We start from the raw sequence: 12,534 nt of genomic DNA, 5'->3' as shown, positions 1-12,534 counted from the left end.
ATATTACAAAATTCAACTGATTTAACAGAGTTTTGTATAGTTTTAAGAGTTTTTTTGTATAGTTGAGAGTTGTTAACGGGAACTTCTATTTGCACACACCATTTACTCTATTTACACACACTTAATGAATTTTTTTTTTTTACATTTTTGTCCTAAAATGAAACTACCAAAATACCCCTCTCTCTCTCTATCTCTCTGGTGACCACTCTTCATCTTCCCTCTGAACCATCGTCGTCTTCTTCCTCTCATCTGTTGTAGTCTCTCTCTATCTCATTAATGGTGGGCTTTGAAGTCGGAGCAGTCCTAGCCGACTAGATCCGCAACTACAACCCTACCCGCAACTCCACCAACCCCCGCAGCTCCACCCATCCCTCCGACTCCGTCTTCGATTTCACCGGCGACGATTCCTTCGGCAGTGGCACCGTTGCCAACGACGACGCCACCTTCCGCCTCGTCGACAGCAAGCCACCTTCTCGCCCTCGCTTCGGCCCCAAATGGCGGTTCCAGCAGCAGCGCAACCACCTCCCCCAGCGCCGCGACGAGGAGGTGGAGGCCAAGAAGTGCAAGGCCGAGAAGGAACGTCCCCGCCGCGACCTTTCTCTCTCTTTCTCTGAACACCATTGATGAGAGATAGGGTTTGATCGTTGCTTGCTGGTGTGGAAGAAGGTGTGTGGATGGGAGTGTGTGTATGGGATATAACTAGAACAAAATTGTGTGTGATGAGTAAATTTTTTTTTTTTTTTTTTTTTTTTGGTGTGTGAATTAAGAAGGATGTGTAAAAAGAGGAATGTGTGTGTGTAAATAGAACCTCCCGTTGTTAACCCCTCTCTTGGCCAATTTTTGGATTTTATTGAGCTTTTTGATACAGGAGGAGGAGGAGGAGGTATATATTAATGCCATTGCTTAATGAATTTACTATTTACATTGTTAAAATTGGGAGAGAGCCAAAACATTGTTAAATATGTAGTAAATGATATATGAGTTATTATAACGTAACAGTAGATGGTTGGTGATTTCTTTACTTTTGGCACTTCCATTGATGGTTATGTATATTCCTTCTTCTGGATTATAATAAGGTTACAGCTGCTATACTTGCATTTTAGCAAACTAAAATATTGTACTCATCATAAACAGATAACATGACAGTCACCGTGCAGCTTTATGATGAAAGGCCGATGTCTGCATCGGTCCCTCAACGGGTGACATGCAAAGTTGTGGAAGCGCAGGTTCCTGTGAAGGGGATTGCAGCCACTCCACAGTAAGTTTATCATGCTATAAATCTTTAGTTATGCATTAGAGCTCTGTTTCTGAACAGATTTGTCCATCAATAATTGTTGGAAATATGTGGTGGGTTAGATAGACACCTCAAATCACAATGAGGGAGAAAAGTGAATAGGAAGAGAGCACTTCATAATTTTCGTTTTACTAAATCATGGGTTATTACACCATATTACATCTCAATTCTCATTTCACTCTTTTTCACGTCTCTACTTAATCCCTAGAGTACATAGATATTAAATAGAATGCTAAGAACATGAACCAAGACATTAATGACTCATGACCCTTCTCCTACATACATGAACATTATTTAACTACATACATAAACATGAACCACTTCATGCATGTATCATGTATGTATAGACATTTAATTATCTAAATGAAGTTTACTTCTCAACAATAATGAGGATCACATGGTGAGAAGAAGTTCATGCTTTAGAATTTCACGATTTATAATCGTCCATCAAAGAAGTTTCATATATACTCTTTTATTTTAAACTCATTGGGGACATAGTTGGCCTTTGTTTGATATATGTGTTTCTCAAGAATTTGACACGATCATCTGCTGAAAATACGATCAAAACATGCCCGCAGACACAAACATTAATACATGTCCTCTTTCAAACAATTGCTCCATACAGGGGAAAAAAATGTAATACTACGCATTCCAACACACTTGTCTAATTGGGGGTTTTCTCCTCATTCTTTGGATTTGCAGTTATAAAAAAGTTCTTCTGGACAATGGTCTCACTGTTCAGGTAAGTTGTTGTATTGTTCTTATTTGGTTGTTTCTCTCTCTCTCTCTCTCTCTCATTTTTTATTTTTTTATTTTTTTTTATTTCTTATAGTTTGCCGTATATTTTTCAATTTACTAATTTTGTTGACTATTTCTTTCTCTAACAAATATAATTTGTTATTGTTGGATTCTTTAAGAGATAACTATCACAACATATTTATTTTGTTAGTAGAACATGAAAAAATGATTCCAAATAATTATGTTGCTGAAAATTCAAATGCAACATAAGGAAAAAATTTAGTACAAATGATAGTCATGTATTGGAATGGTGTGAAACACCATGTTCAGGATTTAAATATAACTATTAGTAATATTAGAATTTAGTAATAGACTATTACTAAATTCTAATATTTGCAGGAATCCATAAACTTGGGAACAAGTGGGGTAATTGGTAACTGGTGCTGTTGGACCTTATGGTGTGTAATGGTGGTAGATTGTGGATTTTCTATGACAATATTGGTGTCATATTTTGAGTTTTCAAAATACAACTCAAGTTTACGAACAAACAGTTGGAAAGGGGTAGAGAGGATCCTAACAAACATTGGAAGGTGTCACGTATTTGCAAAGGCAGTCCTACTAGAAATTGTATTGTTGATTGCTAGCGAGCATTGAATTCGTAATTAATGCTTTGCTACCTTCACTGAAATAGATAAACCCAAATAACTAGCAAGGTACGGAAAAGTTTTGGGGGCAATAAACATGGAAGATGTTTGGTAGCATGGTCAGTAAAGCCTAATGGATATTCAATAGCAGGCTTGTCTCCAAGTCTTTTCCAGTGAATCAACAGTACTTGATTGTTTTTAATGAGAGTTGTATAAACAAGAGTTGCCTCTACAATGACCAATCTCTGGACCTTGAGTGAGGGCTTGAGAATGTAAACTTTCGACATTCATAAGACTCGGAGCATTTATATTATATCATTTTTACATTTTAATTTGTACTATTAAGCATTTTTGTATTGTTATCATCAAGTATTTATATGATCTTTGTCCTAAGTATTTGTAACATGTCTTTCACTAAGTAGGAAAAAAATGTTACATCTATATATCCTAATCTAGTTGATTTAATTAAAACAGAAAAAATTAATCAATAAGTCAAGTGTTACAGCCTTACACATTAGTGTGGTAACTTTGTTGGTTAAAATTTAGTGGACTGCTTGGTTGCTTGAATGAAACCATTCTGTTTTAAATTAACTAATTCAAAATTCACCTATGCATGAATGAACCAATTCTAGTTTTTTTGTAGGTGCTAAACAAAACAATTTTTGAATCTCTTAATTTTAGATTAGGTTATCCCATGTAATAAAAAGAAATGACCAATTTAAAGTTCCCTGAAAATAAAAAAGTTAGTACAATTTTTAGTTAACTCATTTGTACAACCAAAAACATCTAATTATCTAATTCATGAATGAATTCATTTATGTTTTCTTAATTTTTTGGAACAACCAAACTGGACAGCTGGTAATGCAATCCAAATGCAAATCAAAGATCAAATTGAGAGAGAGAAGACAAATGCCTCAATTAGGGGTAAAACCCCGAAGGGCTAAAGAGAGAAACCAAGTTCTACTCCAATCACAATGTATATTCTTTAATCCAAAACTAAGTACAAGGAGTATTACATCACCTATTTATAGAATACACTAATAAGCTATTTAACAAAAACTTAGTCTATTTATTCTACTACATCATACTCTCCCTCTTTAAGAAACTTGTCCTCAAGTTTAAGTAGCAACTAAGTAAACTCAACGTAACACTACTCATGTAACTATATGTAAGGAATATGTGCTGCATTTCCTTGCTCAATAACAAACATGATTCTCTCAACTTCAAATACATTGAACTTCATCTTTGCATACTTGGTTCAACAACCATAGATGTGTCCATATACACTTGCTAAAAACTCGGATAAACCCCCATTTCCAAATCCTTCACCTCTAACCTGCATACTCGTGCAGAAGAGTACTCATTCTATTGGAATGAGACCAATGGTTGCAAATGACATCTTCCAAAGCAAAGTTGAGAGGATTGACACAATGATAGGATGGACGATGCATCCACTAGGCAAAACCATGAGGGTAGCTTATCACGAGCTGGAATTCAGCACTGCATGCTTTCTTTCTTTCCTCCCTTGGCACAAAATGTGAACTGAGCACACAAGAAACAACATACTCAACTCAAAACAACTTCGTAAAGAGGTATAAAAGAGTCCTAATGATAAACTTCAAATAATTTCTTTGAACCTTTCAAAAATTTTAATGGCGGCTTGTGATGCATTAAGTCGTCCATTTATTTGCTTCAACTTATCTCTTTGATTATGAGTTTGAATTGAATTAGCATCATACCCCTTCCAATTGACGAATTCATATCAATTTCACAAAAATTCGAAGCATAAGCTCTACAACGGCCACCTCGATGACCTCAACCCCGATTAGCCATAACAAAGCAACCCAACATGACTCACAAACAACTCAGATATGCAGATTACGGAGATCACAATTTCCAGACCCAATTTCACAATTGAGGACAACTCAATTTAATATCAATTCACAGCAGTAAGAAGTAGTAAATAATCAAGATCCAATCCCAAAACAAGAATCAAGACTAACATGGCCACATTAAGAATTGATTCAGAATAGTTCCAATTGAGAAGAAACTTGAGTCAAACATACCAGATCAAATCTCAATTTGCAAGTCAGATCGCAAGGCCAAACTGAAATCGCAAGACTAGGTCAAATTCGAAGTCTATGAACTTCGACCCAAGAAGAGGATTCAAGAACTCCAACGAATACAAACTCGAATCTAGGAGCTAGGTCACAATCGTGATGAACAACAACAACTTTGAGTTTGCGATGGGTCTTCAACTTCGAGTCCGGGTTCACAAAGGTGGATCTTCATGTCACGATAGGTCTTCAACTTCAACTTCAGAGATATTCGAACTTCAACTTCAGAGAGATTTGCAATGGTTATCCCCTGGTTTCCTGATAGTTTCGAACACATGAAGGGCTTTGAACTGGAATACGAACTCAAACAAAGGCTTCAAACTAGAATCTGAACTCAAACTAAGGCTTTGAACATGTACGCTAGTCAGATTGTGGGTTGCAAAGTCGATCGAAGAAATCAAAACCCCAAATCGTGAATCACGATGGAAAGTCGAACTGCAACCTTTGGACTCAAAGGTCGCAATCTCGAACGGAAATCTAGATATGAATTGAAATAGCAAGAGCAGGTTGAACTCGAAATCTACGGTTCTACAAACTTGACTCATGAACTCGAATCAAGAGTTAGATCACCTTCCAGGTCGCAATCTTCATCGCAATAGCAATCATGAACTCAGATCGAAATCAGACCAATATGAGAAGTCCATTTGCAAAGAATTTCAGAACTCAAAAAGAGTTTCATCCAACGAACTTGAATCAAGGAGAAGACACTTTGTGAATCAAGAGGAAGCTTCGTGAATCAAGGAGAGTCGATCTTGAATCTGAGAGTAACCTAGAATCTGGAAGTCGACTTTCAATCAACAAACAACCAGGGCCTAAATCAGGTACGTGAATTCCCTGGTAGTGAATTAGGTGATGAACCAATCAGAATCTGAGATAATAGGATCAAAATCTGATGCTCTAATACCAAATAATGCAATCCAAATTCAAATCAAAGATCAAATTGAGAGAAAGAAGACAAATGCCCCAATTAGGGGTAAAACCCCCAGGGGCTAGAGAGAGAGAAACCAAGTTCTACTCCAATCACAATGTATATTCTTTAATCCAAAACTAAGTACAATGGGTATTACATCACCTATTTATAGACTACACTAAGAAGCTATTTAACAAACACTTAGGGTGTGTTTGGTTTGTGTTTGTAGAGTAATTTTTGAGATAAAAAGTACGAAAACTTGTTTAGTTTGCCTTTTTTCAAAAATGGTTTTGGAAAATTGTTTTGGGGAGAGAGTTTTGAAAAAAGTGATTGATTTGATGTGCATGAGAGAGAGAGAATGATTTTGGAAAATAGGTAACCAAAGAAAATTTTGAGATTTTTTTTGAAAAAATTTGTTTGGTTTGATTATTCTTAAAAATTTATTTGTAGAAAATTTTTCTCAAAAATTTTTCTGAAAAACAAACCAAACAAGGCCTTAGTCTATTTATTAGTTTATTTATTCTACTACATCAGCTAGGCTCCTTGTTCAATCCACATGCTTTGAATTAAAATTTTGTAAAATGTTTTGAATTGGAGTGTGTTGTCATGGCCCTGGTTATTTCCAAGCGCTCCGTAAGGCACTTAGACATTCACAAGCTAGGGAAGTGATGCTAAGTTAGCCTTTAACCTTTTAGTGAGAGAGAGAGAGAGAGAGAGAGAGAATTTTACACTCAAGTTGGATGTGAGGGAAATGAGCACTCACTTCTTTTATAGGCAACCTTGGCCTTTTAAAAACAATCTAGAATACATTATTAAATGAGGTGTGTAGAAGCTTTCATGGAACTCTCTACAACCTTAAAAGAACTCTCTAGATTCTATTATAGAATATTCTGTACACTTTCTAGAATTATGTACAATACTCTCATATTCTCTTGAGTCTTCTTGGAAGTTCTAGATTCTTCAATTAGCCTCTCTTCCTTTAGACCTCCTCTAGGATGGACTTTGTTTAGGCAAACTTGGCGGGGCGTGACAGTGTGTACATGGTGCTGGAAGTAATTGGTGTGTGCGGTGCAAGCAGAACCACAACTGGACATGATATCGTGTGTGATGCTTATTATGAAAACAGGCACATGTCATCATATCATTTGTCAAATTAAAATCTGTTTTGAATTCACAACCTTTTCCAGAAGAGTTCCAAGGATTGACATCAGTGAATCTGCAGATTCATGGTGAATTCACTCTAAATCCGTTGATCTGCAGATTAGAGCACGATTTGGCACCCTAGGGTGGCTGATTAAGTTACTTGGGTACTGTTCAAAAAAAAAAAAAAAAAAGTTACTTGGGCAAGGTAATGTATGTGATATAGAGTTACCAAGATGTCGGATTTGTGAAGGCTCGTGGTTATGCACATAAAAAGAATTATCACTAAAGAATCTTCTCTTCATTTTTTACTTCCGAGAAAAAAGCAGCCCAATGATTTGGGGAATTTATAGAATTGTACATATTGTTATTTTTATTTGACTTGTATTGTATTTGTTCCTTCTATTTACTGTTTTTTTGATTTTTTTGGTAGGTACCAGCACATGTCTTAGCTGGTGATCAGATTGTTGTCAATACTTCTGACAACTCATATATTACCAGGTGAATTTTTGCTGCCTCATTTTGTCATATTTGTAGACTGGCATACTTTCTTGTTTATGTCATTCTTCATTTTATTAGTTTGCCTGTAGTTATGTGTGATTATTAGTTAAAGCTACGTAGCTTGGATGTAATAGTAAATGCTGCAAATGTTGTTTCGTTTTCTGAAAAAGTTGTAGCTTTTGAGAGTAGACATGTATTCCTTCCAATGAATTAAATTTGGATATGAATCTGACTGAAAACATAGATTTGGTAGCAAGTCTTTGATCAGATAGGCTAAACATGAATTCTACCTGGCAGATCCATTAATAGGCGAATTGGTTGGATTATGGTTGAAGGATTAAATGTGGTTTAGCCATCTTCCAATTTAACACACCTGAACATTACTTATCTTTCTACTATGATATATTAAATATAATTATGTTTCACAGCCCCTGTTTTGATCTCTTTCCTCCCGTTTTGTCAACTGTAAACCTAGTTCATTACACTCATTAATTGAAAGCCTGAAATTCTCATTGATTTTCCACTTTAAACCACCATAAATATCCATGAAAATTCAACGTTAAAGTCTTCATAGCGCTGTCCTACATCATTTTTTGTATCAGAACTTAAGGTTTTGCCACTATGTTCTTACAAAGGGCGAGTCATACCTAATAAGAAAGAAGTTTCAGATTTTGAAGGGATGGATGGTCCTATGGTGTTCTCTAATTGGCTTGCTTTAGTTGAGGATTTTTTTGATTGTTATGACTGGATGGATGATTAGAAAGCAAGATTTGCTAAGTTAAAGTTTTCACGTTTGGCACTACTTTGTTTGTATCGCGTTGAAGAAGATATAAGAAGATTGGAATTGCGACCAATGAACATGTGGCAAGAGATGAAAGCTAAGCTTCAAGAGAAGTATATGCCTTCAAATAAACTTGTAGTGTCGCATGAGCAAGTTGTTAATTCAAGACACAACAACACTTTCTTTGAAGAATATACGCAATGATTGAGGCACTTGACACTCGAAAACAAGTTGTGGGAGATTGACGCCAAAGACTTCCTGGATTTAAAGAATTAAGGCGGCTTGTTGCTCATCTAGAACTTATTGTATCTTTTGAGGTCATGATATTACAATCCGTGGCCTCAGATGTAGTGCCACAAAGTTACCTAGTGAATTTGCTTCAATTATAATCTGCAAAGAGGCCAAAAGTGAATCAAAAGATGATCTTGTGCTGGGAAAAGATGTTAAAAAGAATGGGATTGAGGTTGTTGCTGGAATATCAAAGAAGACTTTATGAATTCAAATTTGGATCAATTCAAGGATGTGCTGCCCACATCAATAGATTTTGTCATTCCAATCAACTTCCATGACACAACCGATAAGAAGAATCAATTGCTATGCAATTTGTTGCCTCAAGCAAAGAAGGCAAAGCAGCATCAAGTTGAAGTCTTACATACTAAATTGCGGTTTGAAATTTGAAGCTCATGGATTCTTATACTTAAATATTTTAAGACTTGAGGTCAAATTTTTTCCAACCAGGGAGAATGATGCAATCCATAAGATGTTCAGGGAAAATCAAATTCACAGATGCAAAGAATTATGGAATTTGGCTAGCATTTAACACTAAAACCCATGGGAATTTGCACACTCTGATTCAGAGTCATTGTAAGTTATATTATATTTTATAGAAGTTTTGGTTCAATTTTAGGATCAAGGTTATTTTTGTAATTTGTAGAATTTCTGGATTGGGTTTCAAGAATGGGTCATTGTGCTGACTCATGGGTCTTGGTATTGGTTTAATATGTTGTGGGTTTTATTTGGTATTAGATAGGTTTTAGAAGTTGAAGTCTTTCGGAAGTTTCCTTCTTGGTTTTTAGTAGTTTCCTTTTTAGGTTCTAGTTGGTTAAGTCAGTCTCTTATTTCTGTAAGAAGTTATGTGTTGCTTCTAACTCAGGAATGATCTGATTTTTATAGAATTGTAGAGCTTTTAAGCTTTGTTATGGATTGTGAGATGCAATCAAACCCTAGGTGATGCTTAAAGGATTCTAGGACTGATTCCTAGAATTATCTTCTTTCTTGTCTTAAATTTCAGCACTTTCATAGTCCGTTTTATCAATCATAAACCTAGTTCATTCCATTCATTATTAGAACTGTAAAATTCTCACTGATTTTCAACTTTAAACCTCCATAAAAATCCACTGAAATTCAGCTTTAAAGGCCTTACTGCGCCGTCCTACATTTTGGCTGAAACTTTGGATGGATACCATATGCACTCTTTTGGGGTGTGTATGGTAGCATTTCCCTATATGATGAGATGAGGTTTGGTATGTGAAATTTTCAATTAAATTACCGTTCTAGTGGGTAGATTTTTATTTATTTTTTATTATTTTTCTTTTTCTATTTCTTTTATAAGAATTCATGTTTTGTGAAAAAGGGAAAGTTGGCCTGATGGTAAAACTTTTCGTTAGCATCTTGGTGGCAGAGGTACGAGTAACAAAAACCACCTCTCCAATAATGAGGATAAGGCTACATACATCTTGTTTTCCCCAAATCCCGTTTAGCGTGAGTCTCATTCATGGGTCACCTCTTTTCTTTTCTTTTCTTTTCATGTTGTGTAGAAGACGTTGAAAGATAGGGAACACAAACCTCTAAGGGAAGAGTGAATGAATGAAGAGCGATGGGTCGTGTGCATGTGTGCTCATGTATTTGCACACATAGATATGCATATACACATTTATGCTGGTGTGTAGATGGGGAGTGGGCGTTTTCAAGGACCAAGGCCTTCCTAACTCCAAACTTACCTTTGACATAATTAATATGCATTTGAATAGTGTACTTGATTCCTTCTCAAAAGTATTAATTAATGTGCATTGAATGAATCAAATATTGTGTGTGAATTGACGAGTATGAGGAAATTCATGGGCTTTGGATATATAGACAAATTATTGATGGGTTTTGGATGTATAAACAAATTATTTATTGGCTTTCTTCTACACTAGTGTTTTTTCACATAGCCAAGTCATGTATGTGGGTGTTTGGGAAGTGGGTTTTTATGTAGATTTTTTTAGTTGTAATATATTATTGGATAAAAAAATTTTGGTGTTTGGGAAGATAGTTGGGTTTTTTTGTGGTTGGATGTGATGTTTGTGAGAGAAAAAGTGGAATGATTATGGGGTTAGATGTGATATTTTGTTTGGATGTGTTTTTTTTGGTTTTGCAAAAGTTTGTTTTTTTGTGTAAAAAATAAAAAAAAAAGCTCAAGTTTCAAACTTCCCAAACATATGTACTATTTTTTTTATTTTTTATTTTTTTTAAGATTTATAGAGTAAATTACAAATGCATCTTTTGAGATTTGCTTAAAATACGGATTACTCATTGTGGTTTGGAAAATTACAAACACCCCATGTCATAATTTTTTATTTACCAGAACTAGCTAAAAAAATGAAATTTCTAACTGCTCTCCTATACAATAATAAAATTAGTTGAATTATTAATTGAAATAAATTTTTATATCATTAAAATTTGTTAATTAACTTGATGATTTATTAATAAAATGAGTTATTTTTTATGAAATTAGAAATCTCATGGAGTGAGATGTAATTTACAGAACCACTGGGCACAATCTGTATTTTAAACAAATTTTAGAGGGTGTGTTTTGTAATTTGCCCATATTAATTATTATTGTTATTATTATTGGGGTAGGGATTCGTCTTTAATTGTGCTTGATATTGCTGATTAGTGGTTTTGACTGCTTTTCTCAGGGCATAGAAGTGTACTATATCCTCTTCCAGATTAGCAGAGAGTGCTATTTAGCATTTTTGTGTCACTCTTTACGACTATATCATCATTGTCCAGCTTTTGCTTATGAGACAGACGAGGAAGATTGGTTTAAATTTAAATGGAGACATTTATTGAGGTTTGGTAGTATTTTTTTTATAGAATTGAGATTTCTGGCACACATACATACTATATATTATTGTTTGCTAACAATGGATGTGGAATGGGGAATAAGAAACAATCAATTCAGTTCTATATATAGAGGTTAGGATTGAAGTTTTGAACTGTGCTTTTATATCTTTAGCATTGATTAAAAAAAATAAAAAAGTAAAAAAAAATAATAAAAAAAAAAACTAGCTTGATTCAATAATTGTAACCTTCATAATTTTGTTGTGTTTGTCTTCAATAAATTGGATGATCTATTTTTAAAATTATATTCATTTTTTTTTTTAAAGGCAAATGTGATAAAATAAGATGTACTCAGGTTATAGATCCATTTTATTGACTTTTAAGAATATAGATTCACGTGCCCTTTTGTTTGGGTCCATAAGGACAGATGCATAATTTGATTGGGTCATAAGAGGGAGGTGCTAAGAAGATTTCAATGGCTTCGCAGTTGGAGGATCCCTCCTGGCCATTCCTCTTTTCCATAATCCTTCCTCAATTAATTTTTGAAATTATTTCCTGTGAAATATGGTTTTTGAACCTGTTAGAAATGTGTCATTAAATAAAATTCACCAAATTCTCAAGTATTTCTGACAATTTCAAATTTCATTCCACACCAAAACTTCCAATCAATCTCGAGTTATTTGTCAAGGACTTGGTTGTTTCCAAGCTATCCGTGCGGCACTTAGACAATCTCAAGCCTCACTTGATACAAACTAACAAGAAAGACAAATAAGAAGACAATGAGAGTTTAAGAGAATGCCTCTTGTATTCTTTTGAGAGAATTTTACAACTCTTGAATCTTTGATGGAGCAAATGAGCCCTTCTCCTATTTGTAAGCATCTTAGGCCTTCTCTAGAATATTCCAGAGCATACAAAAAAAGGACTATGGAGAGGCTTCTCATGGAAGCTTTCCTTATCCTACAAGAGGGCTCTAGAATCCTCCTTAAAAATATCTATACAAACATTTACCTTATTCTAGTAGGTGCAAGGATCTTTTACCACCTCCATTTCTCTAGAAGTTTCTATTGCCCATTCTTCCAATCTTCACTTAATTGCTATAAAACCTATTCTAGATCATTCCATGTACATTATAGAATTATGTACTATGTTTCTACATTTTCTCAAGTCTTCCTAGAGCTTCTAGAATATTCCATTAGCCTCTCTTCCTTGAGACTTCCTTTTGGTAAGCAATTTTGTCTAGGTAATTTGGTTGGACGTGACATTTTCTCAATTATGCTCGCAAAGCCCTCATCGCGCCTTCTTTT

At 34.8% G+C, this 12,534-nt stretch overlaps 1 protein-coding gene across 1 annotated transcript in view; it reads left to right on the top strand.

Moving 5' to 3' along the window:
- The window catches only part of LOC114303489 (uncharacterized), a 33,853-nt gene extending 22,495 nt beyond the window's left edge, over positions 1-11,358 (top strand). Inside the window, exons 8-11 of the mRNA XM_082910780.1 lie at positions 1,135-1,258; positions 1,997-2,036; positions 7,277-7,344; positions 11,086-11,358. Of these exons, the coding sequence (XP_082766906.1) occupies positions 1,135-1,258; positions 1,997-2,036; positions 7,277-7,344; positions 11,086-11,092 (239 nt within the window). The 3' untranslated portion in view covers positions 11,093-11,358. The remainder of the gene's footprint in view (positions 1-1,134; positions 1,259-1,996; positions 2,037-7,276; positions 7,345-11,085) is intronic.
- Positions 11,359-12,534: the final 1,176 nt, after the last annotated feature.

The sequence above is a fragment of the Camellia sinensis genome, unplaced genomic scaffold, assembly GCF_055761805.1.
Source record: "Camellia sinensis isolate YWXY unplaced genomic scaffold, ASM5576180v1 Unanchor1, whole genome shotgun sequence".
Classification (NCBI taxonomy): domain Eukaryota; kingdom Viridiplantae; phylum Streptophyta; class Magnoliopsida; order Ericales; family Theaceae; genus Camellia; species Camellia sinensis.
Note: the sequence above shows the minus strand (reverse complement) of the source record. Positions and strands in the feature narration are given on the sequence as shown.